This window comes from Gobius niger (assembly GCF_951799975.1).
Source record: "Gobius niger genome assembly, chromosome: 9".
Lineage (NCBI taxonomy): Eukaryota > Metazoa > Chordata > Actinopteri > Gobiiformes > Gobiidae > Gobius > Gobius niger.
The window spans coordinates 37073219-37092647 of NC_136860.1; the positions used below are offsets into that span (position 1 = coordinate 37073219).

Sequence of the window (19429 nt, forward strand, 5' to 3'; positions counted from 1 at the left end):
CAAGTGGTCTCTAGCGTATCCATCGCACTTCGGAAGGGCGACACTAATCCTAACCGACCTCACGATCGCGGCAGCAATGATTCGGATCTAAAAGAATCACTTAAGAAGATGGTAGAGCGCGATTGTGGCTATCGTTTTCTTAGGCCGATTAGAGGCTCTCCACCATATTGGGGCGGTGGTAAGAGACACATGATGGCATTGCTGCACAAGCGCGAAAACCCGACCTGGTTCTGTTCTTTTTCCAGCGCAGATATGCGCTGGAAAAACTTAATTAACACCGTTCTTAGACAGGATGGCCGTGATCAAACTTTAGAGGACTTAGAGTGGGCAGAGCGTTGTGAACTCTTGCAGCGTAATCCGGCTACCGCGGCAAGGATGTTTGATTATCGCTGGCGTATATTTCTCAAGGAAGTTTTAATGTCCCCAGCACATCCTATAGGTGAAATAGATGACTATTTTTACCGCGTTGAGTTCCAACAGCGAGGCTCCCCACATGTCCATGTACTTCTGTGGGTTCGAGGAGCACCTAAATTAGATGTTAACACAGATGAAGAGGTGATCGCGTTTATAGATAAATACGTCACCTGTGAGCTGCCACCAGAGGACGATGCGTTACACGAAATCGTCACCTCTGTGCAGAAACATTCAGAGAACCACTCCAAATCATGTAGGAAAAACAAAACTGTTTGTCGTTTTAATTTCCCCCGTCCCCCGTCTGCGCGCACTTTTATAAAACGATCAAGCAAACCCAAATGCCCCAAGTGTCACAAAGACAATAAAGATAACCCCCAGGATGAAGCCCGAGAAGTGCCATGCATATGCCATAGGACCATAAATGCTGAACGAGCTGCAGCGCTTGTGGCTGCCGTCAAAAAAGCTAGTTCTGCCAAAGATTGCGCATATGTCCTCCCCGAAGATCTGTTTGATTCTCTGGGGTTTAATCAGGAAGTTTTTGAAATAGCTTATTGTTCTTTGGGTGGTCGTACGCATATTGTTTTGATGAGGAAAGTCAACGCGATTTGGATTAATAATTTTAGTAGGGGGATCGCCAAATTGTGGAATGCAAATTTTGATATTCAATATGTATGCAATCCCTATGCTTGCATTGTGTATGTAATATCATATATGGGCAAATCGGAACGGGAGATAGGATTATTATTAGCCAACTCTCAAAAGGAAGCTCAGAAAGGGAATCTAGACGCCAAGGAGGCATTGAAAAAAGTGGGTACAGTTTTCCTCCATAATAGAGAAGTATCTGCTCAGGAGGCCATTTATTTATTAACGGGGATGCATTTGATGGAGTCTTCCAGGAAGCTCGTTTTTATTCCAACGGGAGAAAACATAGTTAGAATGAGCAAACCGTTAAGCACCATTGAGGAAACAGATCGCGAGGAGGACATATGGATGCTAAACATTGTGGACCGGTATAAGAACCGTCCCGACGATAGCGTGTTTAATGATATGTGTATTGCGACGTTTGCGTCAGAGTATCGCGTCCTTTCAAACAGCCAAAGATCTAAGAAGTCCGTTCAACTTCAAAATGATTGCGGATATATTGTTAAGCGAACGAGATCTGAAGCTGCCGTAATCGATCACATGCGTCCTTCAAAAACCAAAAATCCAGAACTGTACTATAGGGTCCTGATTGAACTGTTTGTGCCCTATCGTACAGAATTGAAACCGGATACTTGCGAGACGTATTTGCTGTTTTATAAAAATGGCAGGATTCAGTTCTCCGACGGTTCAATACATAGTGTACGTTCAATAGTTAAATTGAATAGAAGCAAATTTGATGTCATAAAAGAAGACATCGAAAAACTCCAGGAGGAAATCGTCAGTGACGAAGTCCTGGAGAGCGGATGGGCTTCGTTGTGTCCCGAGCAGGAATCTGAACGTTTAGACTGCATCGAGGAAATAGAACAGCAACGAGCCCAATACCCTGAGGAAGAGGAGCCTCTTCCCATTCCTGAGTTGGCCGTACGCCACGAGGAAATAGCCCATATAGAAAGACAAAATAATATCCTTAGTAGGCAAGAGGGTTTGGCTTTAGTCCGTTCACTAAATGAACAGCAATTTGCCATTTTTTACAAAATCCGGGCATGGTGTTTGAACAAAGTAGCGGGTACCAAACCAGAGCCATTTCATGTATTCATTACGGGTGGGGCGGGAACCGGGAAGAGTCACCTGATTAGAGCAATACAGTATGAAGCTACCAGGTTGCTGGCACCTTTGTGCCGGGATCCTGATGGCATCAGCGTCCTCCTTACCGCGCCAACAGGGGTAGCAGCGTACAATTTAAAGGCAGCTACTATCCATAATACTTTTCACATACCAGTCCCCCCAACAAAGCCAGTCAAAACATTATTAGAAGACAAGGCAAATACTGTCCGTGTCAGATTTAGGGATTTACAGATTTTGATTATTGATGAGATTTCCATGGTCGGCCATAATTTAATGCTATATATTGACAGTAGACTGACACAAATTAAACAATCAGGTGACTCTTCCCGGTTTGGTAATATTTGTGTAATAGCTGTAGGGGATTTTTATCAGTTAAGGCCAATTAAAGATACAGCCCTCTATAGAGATGGAGACAGTTCAGACTTGTGGGCAAAATTCTCATTTGTGGAATTGACGACGATCATGCGTCAGAAAGATGAGGATTTTGCCCAATTGCTGAACCGTTTGAGAACGCGATCCAGGACTACATCCCTGCTAAATTCAGATATTGACTTATTAAGACTTTGTGAAACCGGGGAAGAGTCTGATGCTTTGCATATTTATTCTAGAAATAGGCAAGTTGACGACTTTAATCATCATAAACTTTGTGAAACCTGCCCGGATTTTGTAAAGATAGTTGCAAAGGATTATAGTCGCAATAAGAAAACAGGGAAATTGGAGGAAAGAATAACCCCTCTGTTAAATACCGAGCATACATGCTTGCCAGAGGAGGTATTTTTGGGTAACGGAGCACGCATTATGCTATGTAAAAATATAGATGTTAATGATGGCCTTGTTAATGGCATATGCGGTACAATTACAGATATTATCTGGTCAGGTAGAACGTTCCCAGTAGCTGTTTACATTTTATTTGATGATAGCGTTGCTGGTTCTCAAAAAAGGCAACGTTATAGACACCCGTCCCCTAATCTAGCTGGATGTACACGTATTGAACCGGAGGAGGAACGTGCAAACAATCAAGGTGGCATTCGGCGTCAGTTTCCTCTTAGACTTGCGTGGGCCTGTACTGTTCATAAGGTCCAAGGCATTTCTGTCAATAACGCAGTTGTGTCCCTTGATCAAATTGATTCTGCTGGTCAAGCATATGTTGCTTTGAGTAGAGTAAGAACCCTGTCTGGTCTCATCATCCAAGACTTCAAAGAAAAGGCCATTTATTGCAATGATCAGGTTAAATTTGCTCTACATTTTATGCCTCCCTTCTTGACAGAAAGTGTGTCTCGGCCCATCTACAATGAACCCTTTTTTGTGTTGTTTTTGATGAATGTTCAAAGTTTAAGTAGGCATGTGTCTGATTTGACACGGTGCACACAGCTTTGGCGGCCTAACTGCATTGCTGTGACAGAGACATGGCTAAGTGCTGACTCGTGTTTAGACACGGTGCAGATAGATAATTTCCTATTTCATAGTCGGTCCCGTAGTGATAGTTACAATAGTAGCACCAATCCAGCACTTGTAGAGTTATGTGGCCAACAACATGGGGGAGTTGGCGTGTACTGTGATGTAAATGGGGCTTATGATGTCACAGTACCTGATTTTGATTTGGAATGTATAGCATATAATAATCAGGCTTTCAATATTTTAGTTGTTGTGATTTATCGTCCCCCATCTTATGCCATGTCTTTGTTCATCAAAAACTTGAAGAGGCTATTTAATTGGCTGCAGTCTAAGAGCGGAACCATTGTTATTGTTGGAGACTTTAATGAGGACATACTGAAATCTTCCAAATTGTCCAAATTGATGCTTGATAGAGGCTATATTCAGTATGTTGACTCTCCTACAACCGAGAGAGGGACCCTAATTGACCATATATATGTCAAAACAACACAGTTTGAAGTTCACTCTGTAGTGGTGCCAACATATTTCTCTGATCACGAAGGGATTGCATGTTCTTTTAAGTATTTGACTGACTAGATTATGTGTTGCTGTTGGTCATGCAAGATCATGTTTGAGTTGTACATATTGATTACATAATCATGTTTATTATCATGTTTATACATTATCATGCAAGATCATGTTTGAGTAGTAGTTACTGATTACATAATCATGTCTATTCATTATCATGTTTCTATATTATCATGCGTGATCATGTTTGAGTTGTAGATACTGATACATCATCATGTCTAAAAGCTCATTCATACTTCACAAGACGCAAGAACTTCTTGTTCTTGCACCCGTAAGCTGTATAACAAAATGAAGTCACTTTTGCCTTGCAACCATGGAAACGTTTTCTAACTGAGGACAGTTCCATGGTTGCAAGGCAATAATGACTTTTGTACTGCAGCTCAGGGTGCAAGTACAAGAAGTTCTTGCGTCTTGTGAAGTGTGAATGAGCCTTAATACATTGTCATGTTTATATATTGTCATGCACAATCATATTTGAGTAGTAGATAACGATATCATGTTTATACATTATCTTGCATGATAATGTTTGATTACTAGATTACATTGTCATAAATAAATCATGTTTATAAATTATCATGTTTATTCATCATCATGTTTATACATTATCATGCGTGATCATGTTTGAGTAGTAGATACTGATACATCATCATGTCTAAAAGCTCATTCATACTTCACAAGACACAAGAACTTGCTCTTGCACTCTGAGCTGCAGAACAAAATGAAGTCACTTTTGCCTTTTAACCATGGAAACGTTTTCTAACTGAGGACAGTTCCATGGTGACAAGGTAATAATGACTTCATTTTTTTCTGCAACTCAGGGTGCAAGAACAAGAAGTTCTTGCATCTTGTGAAGTATGAATGAGCCTTAATACATTATCATGTTTATGTATTATCATGCATGATCATGTTTGATTAGTAGGTACTGATTACATTATCATGTTTTTTTTTCATAATCATGTTTTTTCATTATCACGCATGATGATGTTTGAGTAGTTGATATTGATTGATTCATGTTTATTCATTATCATGTTTATAATTATCATGTTTATATACCATCATGTTCATACATTATCATGTGAATGCCTTTGGAGTTTGATGCTTTGAAGGTGAAGTTGTCTACATTTCGTCGATTATGGTCAATTTTTATTATGATGATGATGATTATGGTTGGTTTGATTTGATAAGGGTTAGACTAGTTTTGGTGTAATGCTTGTTTTGGTCTGCGGTTGTGTTCTGCTTCTGGTCTGGTGTAGTGCTTCTTTTTGTCTGGTCTGGTGCTGCTTTTGGTCTGGTGTAGTTCTTTTTTGGTCTGGTGTAGTTCTTTTTTGGTCTGGTGTAGTGCTTCTTTTTGGTCTGGTTTTTGTTTTGGTCAGGTCCGGTTTTTGTTTTGGTCAGGTCTGGTGCTTGTTTTGTCCTGGTGTAGTGCTTCCTTTGTCCTGGTGTAGTTCTTTTTTGGTCTGGTGTAGTGCTTCTTTTGGTCTGGGGTAGTGCTTCCTTTGGTCTGTGTTTTGTTTTGGTCTGGTCTGGTCTGGTGCGTGTTTCATCCTGGTGTAGTACTTCTTTTAGTCTGGTTCAGTATCTTTTTGGTCTGTGGTCGTGCTTCCTTTCGGTTATGGCGCTTGTGTCAGTCTGGGTGGGGCTTGTTTTGGTTTTGTTGTGGTGCTTGTGTTGGTCTGGTGTGATGTTTGTGTTGTTCTGGTGTGATGTTTGTGTTGTTCTGGTGAGGTGCTTGTGTTGGTCTGGTGAGGTGCTTGTTTTGGTCTGGTGAGGTGCTTGTGTTGGCCTGGTGAGGTGCTTGTGTTGTTCTGGTGAGGTGCTTGTGTTGGTCTGGTGTGGTGCTTGTGTTGGTCTGGTGGGGTGCTTGTGTTGTTCTGGTGAGGTGCTTGTGTTGTTCTGGTGAGGCGCTTGTGTTGGTCTGGTGAGGTGCTTGTTTTGGTCTGGTGAGGTGCTTGTGTTGGTCTGATGTGGTGCTTGTGTTGGTCTGGTGTGGTGCTTGTGTTGGTCTGGTGAGGTGCTTGTGTTGGTCTGATGTGGTGCTTGTGTTGGTCTGGTGGGGTGCTTGTGTTGTTCTGGTGAGGTGCTTGTGTTGGTCTGGTGGGGTGCTTGTGTTGGTCTGGTGTGGTGTTTGTGTTGGTCTGGTGGGGTGCTTGTGTTGGTCTGGTGAGGTGCTTGTGTTGGTCTGGTGAGGTGCTTGTGTTGGTTTGGTGAGGTGCTTGTGTTGGTCTGGTGGGGTGCTTGTGTTGGTCTGGTGGGGTGCTTGTGTTGGTCTGATGTGGTGCTTGTGTTGGTCTGATGTGGTGCTTGTGTTGGTCTGGTGGGGTGCTTGTGTTGGTCTGGTGTGGTGCTTGTGTTGGTCTGATGTGGTGTTTGTGTTGGTCTTATTTATTTCCTCTCTTCAGTGTGGTCCTATTTAGACTCTTTGGTCTGGATGGGTCTGGCTTTGACCCTTTGGTCTGATGTTTGTTTGTTTGTTCCTGACTCAATGTTGTCCTTTCTTCTTTTTCTGGTCCTATTTAGACTCTTTTGTCTTCTTCAGTCCTTTCTCCGTTTCCTTTCTTTTATGTGGTCCTCCTTTGGTCCAGCTTTAGACCCTTTGGTCTTTCCTTGGTCGAGACAGACGACCCACCTTGAGCCGGGGTCTGTCCGAGGTTTCTGGCCGTTAAAGGGAGTTTTTCCTCGCCACTGTTGCTCAAGGTTAGCTTAGAGAGGGATAAATTAGTTCAATAAAACAGTTAGGTTAATCCAAAACTAAATTTTAACATGTTAATAATAATAATAATAATAATAATAATAATAATAATAATAATAATAATAATAATGGATTTCAATCCCCAGATCACAAATCAATCTCGAGATAATAATAGTTGTAATAATAATATTTGTAGTAGTATTTACATATAATAGTTGTAATAATAGTTTTAAAATACTTAAATTAAATATGGTGTTCTAAAAGTGTTCTTTAAAATAATCAACTTATCTAGTTCTCTTTAGTGTTTTACTTATATCTAGTTCTATTTTCCTCCTTACATGTATTTACAATTTAGATGTATATAGTTCATATTGTTTGAATTATTGATTGTGTAAAAGCCAAAATTAAAATTAATTTGCAATCAATGTATCTATGCGTTTCTGTTGTCTAATTCTTTTTTTATTCTTATTATTATTAAATATTGCTGTGAAAACTAGAATGTGTGTCCTTTATTTTTCCATGTGCTGCATTTAAATTCATTACCTGAATGAGAAGTAAATAAATCTGTAAAAACATTTGTGTCTGTGTATTTTTGTAATCATGTTGTTTTGTTGAAGGTGTACAGCTAAATGATCATTTATTGATACATTAAGCCAGGGGTCCTGAATTAAATTTAACTGAGGTCCAAATAAAAAATAAAAAGTCAATCAATGAAATATACACAGTTATGTGGGGGGTTTTAAGCCTTTATTTAATCCAATAATAATAACTTTACTTTGAAAATAATGCAATTAATTGAATCCTGTTTTTTTTTTTTTACTAAGATTTCAAATTAAGATGTTATATGAACAATCTGGTAAACAAATACACCACATTCTCTTGTGGTGCTGAACTGGACAGCGCTCACATTTGTAGCTAAATTAATGTCTGCATTCAGCACCATGGACAGTTCCAAAGGCACTTTTTGACCGCAGAAATCAGGGAAATCAAATGACAGGATGCTTCTGAAATAATTGGCTGCACCAAACTTGACTCACCACCTTTGCTAGGCCCGATCCCGTCAGACCTCGGAAGCTCAGCAGGGAAGGGCCTGGTTAGGACTTGGATGGGAGACCATTTGGGAACACCAGGAAGCCTGGCGAATGTAGTGAGTAAGTGAGTGGTTGGTGGTGGGGGCTGATGTGTGCAGACTGGGTGCCTCGCTTATCATCACCGAGTATGAAGTGAATGAATAATGCACCAAATTGTAAAGCGACTTTGAGTGTCTGGAAAAGCGCTATATAGGACTAATGCATTATTATTATTAGATATTGGGATGTTACCATGGCAACTTGTTCAGAGATGGGGCGTAGCCATCATTTCCTTTTTTTAATCGGTGTCACGTGGCTCATGTCTGTGCCAAATTTCTTTTGTCTGCGACAAACTTTATTTTTAAATTTTGTTGTTTACTCCCGGAGGAGGGAGGCCACTCCATATCATCTTTTTGCATGGATGATGTGGAGTGGCTTAAAGAGTAAAGGCAAGACATGGTGCCTTCAGCCAGGTCGGTTGATTTACCCAAAATGGCCAACCTCCTGTTGGTTGCCTAGCAACCAATATATACACTTATTTGTTCGGACTGTCATGACTCTACCAATTTTGATTTGGCTGTGCCAAATTTAAATGCGGGTTTTGGTATTGGTAAGTGTTGCTTTGGAAGTCATTACAATGGCAACACAATGAGAAAGGTGGCATGGGCATCGTTTACTTTTTTGATTGGGGTCATGTGACATATGTCTGCCAAATAATTCCTGTCTACGACAAAGTTAATTTGAACTCTCCTATTAATTTTTTTAATTTGGTGCTCTGAAGGAGGGCGCTTTTGCGCCATTTTGAAATTCCCTATATCTGAACACCCAGGACTGGGGACTCTATCAACGATTCAAGTTACACTCAAATTGGCCCCAGTATGTGCGAGTTATTACTCTTCGAAGGTGACGGCGAGTGCCGAAAATGAACACCAAATTCATGGCGTTGCCATGACAAAACCAGAAATCCTATTAGAAAGTTTTTAATAACTTTTAATGCCCCACATGTGTAGATGATCTGGAGCGACCGGGGAGTCGCTGCGTTCAACACCCTAGGACGAGTTCGTTCAAATGCGAGGGCATGAAATGGCACCTTCAGCGCCAGATCACACGATATTTCCCAAAATGGCCGACTTTGTGTGGGTTTCCGAGCAACCACGTAATGTACTTTTTTGTTCGGAAAGTCATGACGAAGGTGTGTACCAATTTTGGTTTGGCTACGCCAAACTTGATATCGGGTCGTTGCCATGGCAACACGGTGGGAAAATGGGCGTGGCCAAAATGTACTTTTTGATCGAGGTCACGTGACGGATGTCTGCGCCAAATTTTATTTGTCTACGACAAAGTTCACTTTTTTTCTTCATTCATTTTTATTTGGTGCTCTACAGGGGGCGCTATCGCGCCCATTTTAAAAATTCCCATATAAAAACATTCGAGGCCGAGGACTCGACCAACGATTCAAGTTACAGTAAAATCGGCCAAAGTATGTGCGAGTTATGACTCTTCGAAGGTGACGGCGAGCGCCGAAAACGAACGCCAAATTCATGGCGTTGCCATGACAAAACCGGAAATCCTATTAGAACGTTTTTAATAACTTTTAAAGCCCCACATGTGTAGATGATCTGGAGCGACCGGGGAGTCGCTGCGTTCAACGCCCTAGGACGAGTTCGTTCAAATGCGAGGGCATGAAATGGCGCCTTCAGCGCCAGATCACGCGATATTTCCCAAAATGGCCGACTTTGTGTGGGTTTCCTAGCAACCACGTAATGTACTTTTTTGTTCGGAAAGTCATGACGAAGGTTTGTACCAATTTTGGTTTGGCTACGCCAAACTTGATATCGGGTCATTGCCATGGCAACACGGTGGGAAAATGGGCGTGGCCATAATTTACTTTTTGATCGAGGTCACGTGACGGATGTCTGTGCCAAATTTTGTTTGTCTGCGACCAAGTTTACTTTTTTTCTCCATTCATTTTTATTTGGTGCTCTGCAGGGGGCGCTATCGCGCCCATTTTCAAAATTCCCATATAAAAACATTCGAGGCCGAGGACTCGACCAACGATTCAAGTTACAGTAAAATCGGCCAAAGTATATGCGAGTTATGACTCTTCGAAGGTGACGGCGAGCGCCGAAAACGAACGCCAAATTCATGGCGTTGCCATGACAAAACCGGAAATCCTATTAGAAAGTTTTTAATAACTTTTAATGCCCCACATGTGTAGATGATCTGGAGCGACCGGGGAGTCGCTGCGTTCAACGCCCTAGGACGAGTTCGTTCAAATGCGAGGGCACGAAGAGGCGCCTTCGGCGCCAGGTCGCTCTTCTGGCCAAGATGGCCGCCATACAGATGGTTGCCTAGCAACCGCGTAATATCTTTTTTTTTTTGGTTCCATGTGACCAATCACTGTGCCGAATTTTTTTCGTCTACAACGAACTAAAATTTTCGGGGTTTTCCGGATTTTGGGGGGTCTGGCCATAGGCCGCAATGTTAACGCCGTTTTTCCAGGGGGCGCTGACGCGCCATTTTTTTGAATTTTTGAAATTTGGAGATGTGATACACAGGACCAGATATTATTTCATTGTTTTGGGAAAGATGTTTAACTGTCGTCTTTCCCAAACAGGTCCTGTTTATTGTCCAGCCTCGAGGACGATGGACGATCCTAATCCCAGCTGTGAGTCCATCAAGAGTGAACGCTCTATAGATCTTCCTATGGCCTTCAAAGCTGGATGTTCTACACATTTAGAGTAAGTCCATTCAAGCTATAGAATATTTTCAGCATCATTTATGAATTGTGTGTTTTATTGCATCTCAACAGTGTGGCAGAAGGCTCTGGTCCAAGCAGTGAATCCATCGCAAGTAAACACTTCTTGGATCTTCCTTTAGCCTTCAATGAAGAATGTTCCACTACAGATTCCAAGTGAGTCCCTAAAACGACTATAACATATACAGTTATCATGAGTTGATCTAGTATTTTACTAACTTTACCATGTAACTCAACAGACTTGAAGACACCTCCCCCACTGGTCCCAGCTGTGAATCCATCAAAAGCGACCAATCTATGTATCTCCCTTTAAAATTCAAAGATAAACCTTCTGTTGAGCCTCGGTGAGTTACTGGATCTGGAACTGGTCCTCCTCTCAAGGCAACTCTCCAACAAGCTCAGGGCTTGTAGCCATTGGCTGCTGGATGCTCTGCTTCATGATCGTGAAGCTAGGGGCCACCATTGTCCGCCATTGCTGTGGTACCTCCATATAGCTGGCAGAACAAGCTTGTTTTCCATTAGAAAGCATTGCACTTGACACACGTTTTAAGCAGCTTTAAAGCCTGGTTTTTATTTTTTTTGGTGAACTTTCTACAGCTAGATTTTCCTCCTGTGATAACGCTGGGTCAGTTACTGAAGCGTCCAGTCAATATAAGAACGCCATAACTGGTGGTGAAATGACTTTTAAAAATGTAAAACAAATAAAACCATACGTTGCCATTACATTTTACCGTTACAGCTCATGAATTAGTTTCCTTCCATTAGCATTATCAACAATTACAATAAACATTTCAAGTTGCTCAAACATATTACTCATGAAATTTACAAACCTTGTTCCCCAATTGACTGAAGCTAAAGTTCCATTTTTTAACTGTTTTTTTTCCGTCGTTTTTCCTTTTTTAGTGTGAACCTTTTAGACCATTCGACTTTTTCTCCGTTCAAGCTAACTTCCGTTGTCATGCTTCCGGTTTCCTTGGTTACCAAAATAATAGCTCAATACCTTAATAATTAGCGTTATACCGTAGCCACAATCAAAATAGTGCAAAACTACTCTGTTGGTCTTTACAGTTACAATTAAAGAAACCGGGCTGATTTTCATAAGGTATATTTTAGAAATCTCATATCCTAATGAGGGCCGGACTTTGATTGACAGGCTGTTAGCATTAGAGCTAACGGCGCGGCGGGTAAAAACCGAACTGCATGCCCCGCGAGGGCCGAGTCTACAGTGAAGATCCTGCCCTCATGCCTTTTCCAGGAACATGCTCTGTCAGAGCCGGGTAGGAGGAGTCTGTAAATCTGCCATAGATTCTCTTTCGAACGTGGTCATTTTAGCAAAAAAGGGGGAGTGAGCCCCCATTATTTTTTACAGTATATGCTTGTAACTCGATCTTGAAAGCAGGGTAGACAATTGACAGAGTTTAAACATGATTTTATTGTGTTTCATCAGTGAAACAGAACATCACAAACCAGGACCTGAGCCCGGTGCCAGTGGACAGTGGTCTCGGACTGAGCTGGACGGTGTATTCAAGGTCTGTACTTTACTTACTGTGTCTCAACTCTTTGATTTTATTTTGATTTTGTGCACATTGTAGCAACTGGAGGAAAACATTGTGACCTTTGTCAAAGATGAGCTGAAGCGGTTCCATGGGTTTCTGTGGTCAGAAGACCCAGAATGCTTTGACAGTAAGGGGGAGGAGGAAAGGCAGATTTTCCGAGAGGCTATTCTGAACATCACTGTGGACTTCCTGAGGAGGATGGAGCAGGAATCACTGGCTCAGCGCCTTTTCAGCAGTAAGTTCACTCTGTCGGACTCACTGTGTTCAGGCCTTTGCTGTTTCCTCTCATAATGTTTTGTGTTCCAGAAAGTCCTTCAGGCGTTTGTCAGACCAAACTGAAGAGTCTCCTGAAGCAGAGGTTCAGCTGTGTGTCTGAGGGCATCAGTAAAGAAGGAAAACAAACCCTCCTGAACCAGATCTACACAGAGCTCTACATCACAGAGGGAGGGGCCTCAGAGGTCAACCAGGAACATGAGGTTAGGCACATCCAGGCTGCGTCCAGGAAAAGATTCACATCTGAATCTACTATCTTATGTGAAGACCTCTTTAAAGGCCCCGCCCCAAAACTGGGACCAATCAGAGAGGAGCCAACAATGGGACAGGAGCAAATCAGAGCAAAGGAAATAAGGAGGCAGTCACCACCAGTCACGGAACAGGTGATACTGAAACCAGGTAGAGTAAAAAACATGTTTAAAAAGGTGACTTCTGGAGAGCAACCAGAGGAGACAGAGAAACCAATCAGAGCAGAGCTGACAGAGGAACCAATCAGAGCAGAGCTGACAGAGGAACCAATCAGATCAGAGCAGACAGAGAAACCAATCAGAGCAGAGCTGACAGAGGAACCAATCAGATCAGAGCAGACAGAGAAACCAATCAGAGCAGAGCTGACAGAGGAACCAATCAGATCAGAGCAGACAGAGAAACCAATCAGAGCAGAGCTGACAGAGGAACCAATCAGATCAGAGCAGACAGAGAAACCAATCAGAGCAGAGCTGACAGAGGAACCAATCAGAGCAGAGCAGACAGAGAAGCCAATCAGAGCAGAGCTGACAGAGAAACCACTCAGAGCAGAGCTGACAGAGGAACCAATCAGATCAGAGCAGACAGAGAAACCAATCAGAGCAGAGCTGACAGAGGAACCAATCAGATCAGAGCTGACAGAGGAACCAATCAGATCAGAGCAGACAGAGAAACCAATCAGAGCAGAGCTGACAGAGGAACCAATCAGATCAGAGCAGACAGAGAAACCAATCAGAGCAGAGCTGACAGAGGAACCAATCAGATCAGAGCAGACAGAGAAGCCAATCAGAGCAGAGCAGACAGAGAAACCAATCAGAGCAGAGCTGACAGAGGAACCAATCAGATCAGAGCAGACAGAGAAACCAATCAGAGCAGAGCTGACAGAGGAACCAATCAGATCAGAGCAGACAGAGAAACCAATCAGAGCAGAGCTGACAGAGGAACCAATCAGAGCAGAGCAGACAGAGAAGCCAATCAGAGCAGAGCTGACAGAGAAACCAATCAGAGCAGAGCTGACAGAGGAACCAATCAGATCAGAGCAGACAGAGAAACCAATCAGAGCAGAGCTGACAGAGGAACCAATCAGATCAGAGCAGACAGAGAAACCAATCAGAGCAGAGCAGACAGAGAAACCAATCAGAGCAGAGCAGACAGAGGAACCAATCAGATCAGAGCAGACAGAGAAGCCAATCAGAGCAGAGCTGACAGAGGAACCAATCAGAGCAGAGCAGACAGAGAAACCAATCAGAGCAGAGCAGACAGGGAGGCGGGGGCCAGTCAGGACGGTGCTGACGAAGGGCGTGGCTGGCATCGGGAAAACGCTGATGACTCAGAAGTTCAGTCTGGACTGGGCTGAAGGCAAAGCCAACCAGGACATCCAGCTGCTGTTCCCCTTCACTTTCAGAGAGCTCAATGTGCTCAGAGACAGACAGTTCAGTCTGATGGGACTTCTGCACCATTTCTTCAGTGAAACTAAAGGACTCAAAAGTTTAGAACATCTAAAGGTGCTCTTCATCTTGGACGGTCTGGACGAGTGCAGACTTCTTCTGGACTTCAGCCGGACCCGGGTCCTGACTGAGCCCACAGAGAGCGCCTCAGTAGAGGAGCTGCTGGTGAACCTCATCAGGGGGAGCCTGCTTCCCTCCGCTCGCCTCTGGATAACCACACGTCCCGCGGCGGCCAATCAGATCCCAGCGGAGTGCGTCTCCATGGTGACAGAGGTGCAAGGGTTCACCGACCCACAGAAGGAAGAGTACTTCAGGAAGAGGTTCACAGACGAGGCCACAGCCGTCATCTCCCACATTAAGAAATCACTAAGTCTTTACATCATGTGCCACATGCCAGTTTTCTGCTGGATCCTCTCCTCAGTCCTGGAGCATGTGCTGAAAGAGAAAGAGGGAGAAGAGCTGCCTCATACCTTCACACAGATGTACATCCACTTCCTCGTGGTCCAGGCCAAAGTCAAGGGCCTCAAGTACGATGGACGCTCTGCAACAGACTCTCCCTGGAGTCCAGAGACCAGGGAGATGGTGCAGGCTCTGGGAAAACTGGCCTTTGAGCAGCTGCTGAAAGGAAACCTGATCTTCTACGAGTCAGACCTGAGCGAGTGTGGGCTGGACGCTGCAGAGATCGCTCGTTACTCTGGAGTCTTCACACAGGTCTTTAGAGAGGAGCCAGGCCTGTACCAGGACAAGGTCTACTGCTTCATCCATCTGAGTGTGCAGGAGTTTCTGGCTGCGCTTTACGTCCATCAGACCTTCTTCAGCTCTGGAGTTAACCTGCTGTCCACACAACAGACCTCTGAGAGCCCTGAGGATGAGTTTGTAGCCTTCTACCGCTCTGCTGTGGACCGTGCTTTAGAAAGTCCAAACGGACACCTGGACTTGTTCCTGCGCTTCCTCCTGGGGCTGTCTCTGCCAACCAATCAGAGTCTGCTGCCAGTTTTACTGACTCAGACAGAAAGTAGCCCTGAGGTGAATCAGAAAACTATTGAGTACATCAAAGAAAGGATTGGTGAGGGTTTGTCCACTGAGGGAAGTATCAACCTGTTCCACTGTCTGAATGAACTGAACGACCACACACTGGTTGAACAGATCCAGGAAAACATCTCAGAAGGACGTCTGTCTGACATGACTCCTGCTCTGTGGTCCGCTCTGGTCTTCATCCTTCTGTCCTCAGACACTGAACTTGAGGTCTTTGATCTGAGGAAATACTCTGTTTCGACAGAAGCTTTTTTGAAGCTGCTGCCAGTCATCAAAGTCAGCAAAACGGCCATGTGAGTTACATCATTTTATTCACAGATATTAACACATTGAGGCTGCGCTGTTTTGGGGATTCAGCTGTTGAGTGCCAACAATCTAGACCATTTTTATAATTCTAGCACCACAGCATATTCTATGTAGCTATGGACACATGCTACATTTTAAAGACGATAATCTAATCCCTCCATAGGTGAAAACAGCTTAATTCTACGTGCCTCGGTTCCTGAGAAATCCAAAGCTAGACAGAGGCTAGTTTGGATCAAGATCACAGCTTTTTTTCTAGATTCGGAGATACATAGGGCCAGATCTTGTGGCGGCGCACGGGGCGGCGCAGGCTCTTGGCGAATTATTTTCCGAGTGGCGGGGCTGTATGTGCCATTCGCCTCCGCCACCTGTGAGGGGGCGTCACAAGAGGAGGTGACTACACTGATGGAAACACGGCTGACGTTCACTTCCTCGTTTACATTGCGCTGTCTTGCGTTCTTTCTTAAGCCTTAGGCTCTCACAGGTCAAACTAAAAAATTTATTTACCCCATCGTGAGCTAAACGATGTTCACGTCTCGAGAGAAAAAGAGCTACAGCGTCCGCTGTGGTGCGGATCGGCCGCGCTTGGCGTGAACGCGAAGCAAAACAAAAGCACATGTTCACCCCCCACTCCCCCACAACCACTCTCCTGGAGGAGGAGTCGATCTGGTTGGAGGAAAATGTGTATGTCTCAACCCACTTAAATGCGCCAAGTCTGGAGTGGCAAGATCACAAAGTGCGCCCCGACTGAGCGCAAAATGTCACGCTATCGTCTCCGTTTTGATGCACAAGATCGGGCCCTTAGTGTTTTATGCAACTCTCTCCTTTCTGATTAACTCCTCTTAAACCCTAGCCTCTCTGGACAGACACTAACGTTATGGGAAGAGGCAAATGCCTAAATATATTCATTTTGACATGTTTTGTTGTGGCAGATCAATCGCCTTTTATTAGCCATCTCCCATCATAGGGCCACTAAAAACACTTTCCTAATCTGATACTTTCTCTGGTTCATACTTTAATTTTTAGCTCCTTTATTTTTTAGAAAACGCATATATGTCTATCATGTTTATTACATGTTCATTACGGTCCTATGATCCCACTACAGCATAAATATCATGTAAATTTCAACTGTCCTGAAAACAAAGATGTATATTTCACTTGATAGAGCATTATAAGGGGATGTTTTATAAGCAATAAAACAGAAAACGAACCAAAAGAGACAAATAGTTAATAATACCCTTAGACCCCTTAGACCCACAAGAATCAGGGGTAGTATTGTACATAAATGTTGCACATGTTTAACCCACTTATGTCTGTCTACTTTTTCAAAATAAAATACTTGCAAAATACAGGTGAAAATTAGAATATCGTGAAAAAGTTTATTTTTCATTTATTTCTGTAATACAACGTAAAATGTGAAACTAATATATGATATAGACTCATGACATGCAAAGTGACATATGTCAAGCCTTTGTTTGTTATAATTTTGATGATTATGGCTCATAGCTTTAAAAAAACAAAAAACAAATTCAAAATCTCCGAAAATAAGAAAATTGTGAAAAGGGAACATATTGTAACTCAAAGTGTCTCCCTTTCATCAGCAAGTTCATCCAAAACACCTACAAAGGAGACTTTAAATGGTCTCTCAGAGGTTCAGTAGAATTCACCATTATGGGGAAGACTGCTGACCTGACAGTTGTGCAGAAAAGCATCACTGAAACCCTCCACGAGGAAGGAAAGCCTCAAAAGGTCATAGCAAAAGATGTTGGATGTTCTCAAAGTGCTGTATCAAAGCACATTAATAGAAAGTCAAGTGGAAAGAAAAGGTGTGGAAGAAAAGGTTTACAAGCCGCAGGGATGACCACAGTCTGGAGAGGATTGTCAGGAAAAGGCCATTCAAAAGTGTGGGGGATCTTCACAAGGAGTGGACTGAGGCTGGAGTCAGAGCATCAAGAGCCTCCACACACAGACGGATCCTGGACATGGGCTTCAAATGTCAGATTCCTCTTGTTAAGCCGCTCCTGAACTACAAACAATGTCAGAAGAGTCTTACGTGGGCCAAAGGATTAAAAAACAGGTCTGTTGCTCAGTGGTCTGTTGGTCCACTGTGCTTTTTTATGTCCAGCGTCAACGTGACCGTCTACCAGGAGATTTTAGAGTACTTCATGCTTCCTTCAGCAGAAAAGCTTTATGGAGATGCTGACTTCATGTTCCAGCAGAACCTGCCCACTCTGTCTAAAGTCCCAGAACCTGGTTAAATGACCATCGGATTACTGTGCTTGATTGGTCAGCAAACTCACCTTACCTGAACCCTGTAGAGAATCTATCGGGCATTGGCAAAAGAAAGATGAGAGGAAGGAAAGGAAGCGCTTTTCATATGACACAAGTCACACCCAAAGAGCTTCACACATGAAAGGGTGCATGGAGTTCATTCACTCCATGCTGATGGTGAGCTACATTTGTCGCCACAGTTTCCCCTGGGGCAGACTGACACAAGCGAGGCTGCTCACATCTGCGCCAACGGTCCCTCCGACCACCACCACCCACTCACACATAGGCATTGGGTGATGTGTCTTGCCCAAGGACACAACAAGAGGCATGAGAACGAACAATACAGAGGAGCTGAAGGAGCTATTGAAGCATCCTGGTCTTCCATAACACCTCAGCAGTGCCACAGGCTGATAGTATCCATGCCACGCCACATTGAGGCAGTAATTTAAGTAAAAGGGACCAAAACCAAGTACTAGGTACATATGCATGATTATAGTTGTCAGAGGACCCACATTTCTGTTTTGGGTTTTTTTTCAAGCTGTAAGCCAAAATCATCAAAGGCAAAACAAAGGCTTGACATATGTCACTTTGCATGCAATGAGTCTATCATACAGAGCCTCTCGAAAGTATTCACACACCTTGAACTTTTGCACATTTTGTCATGTTTACAACCCTAAACATAACGATTTTATTTTGATTTTTTTACTGAACGTTCACACACAAGTAACCGACAACTGTGAAGTGAAAGCAAAATCATTACATGATTCTGTTATTTTTCAAAAAATAGAAAAGTGAAAAGTGGGGAGTGCATAAGTATTCATACAGCATGAATGAATACTTTGTGGAACCCCCTTTTACTGTAATAACAGCACAAGTCTTTTGGGTTCTAACTCTACAAGATTAGCACATGTAGAGACTGACGTTTTAGCCCATTCCTCTTTACAAAACAACTCAAGCTCTGTCACATTAGAAGGAGAGCGTTTGTGAACAGCAGTTTTCACTTTATTCCACAGATTTTCAATAGGATTTAGGTCAGGACTTTGACTGGGCCATTCTAACACATTAATATGTTTTTATTTAACCATTCCATGGTAGATTTATCTTTGTGCTACGGGTCATTGTCCTGCTGAAGGTGAATCTCCGCCCCAGCCTCAGTTCTCTTGTGACTCCAGCAGGTTTTCCTCCAAAATGTTCCTGTATTTGGCTCCATCCATCTTCCCAACTATTCTTACAATCTCCCCAGTCCCCGCTGAGGAAAAGCAGCCCCACACCATGATGCTCCCCCCCGTATATCTGACACTGGGGATTGTGCACTCAGGACGATGAGCAGTGTTAGGTTTGCTCCATACATAACGTTTTGCATTTGGGCCAAAAAGTTTTTGGGCCAAAAAGTTACATTTTTGTCTCATCTGACCAAAGCACCTTCTTCCACATGGAGCTGTGTCCTCCATATGACTTCTACAAACTTCAAACAGGATTTCTTATGTTCTCCTTTCAATAATGTCTTTCTTCTTCCACTCGTCCATGAAGGCCAGATTTGTGTAGATACGACTTATAGTTGTCCCATGTACAGATTCCCCCAGCTCAGCGGCAGGACTTCACAGCTCCTCCAGAGTTATCTTGGGGCACTTGGTTGG

The 19429-nt window shown here is 43.2% G+C and overlaps 2 protein-coding genes across 2 annotated transcripts in view; both read left to right on the top strand.

Annotated features, from left to right (window-relative positions):
• LOC306968355 (uncharacterized protein) overlaps positions 1–17779 on the top strand; it is a gene marked incomplete at its 3' end in the record, with an annotated part of 33280 nt that extends 15501 nt beyond the window's left edge. The window contains exons 2-10 of the mRNA XM_079563698.1: positions 10520–10643; positions 10715–10816; positions 10900–11004; positions 12108–12189; positions 12253–12451; positions 12523–12914; positions 14691–14765; positions 15165–15511; positions 17647–17779. Coding sequence (XP_079419824.1) covers positions 10549–10643; positions 10715–10816; positions 10900–11004; positions 12108–12189; positions 12253–12451; positions 12523–12914; positions 14691–14765; positions 15165–15511; positions 17647–17779 — 1530 coding nt within the window. The 5' untranslated portion in view covers positions 10520–10548. The remainder of the gene's footprint in view (positions 1–10519; positions 10644–10714; positions 10817–10899; positions 11005–12107; positions 12190–12252; positions 12452–12522; positions 12915–14690; positions 14766–15164; positions 15512–17646) is intronic.
• The window catches only part of LOC306968079 (NACHT, LRR and PYD domains-containing protein 5-like), a 429270-nt gene that overhangs the window by 270056 nt on the left and 139785 nt on the right, over positions 1–19429 (top strand). The gene's annotated exons all lie outside the window — the stretch shown is intronic.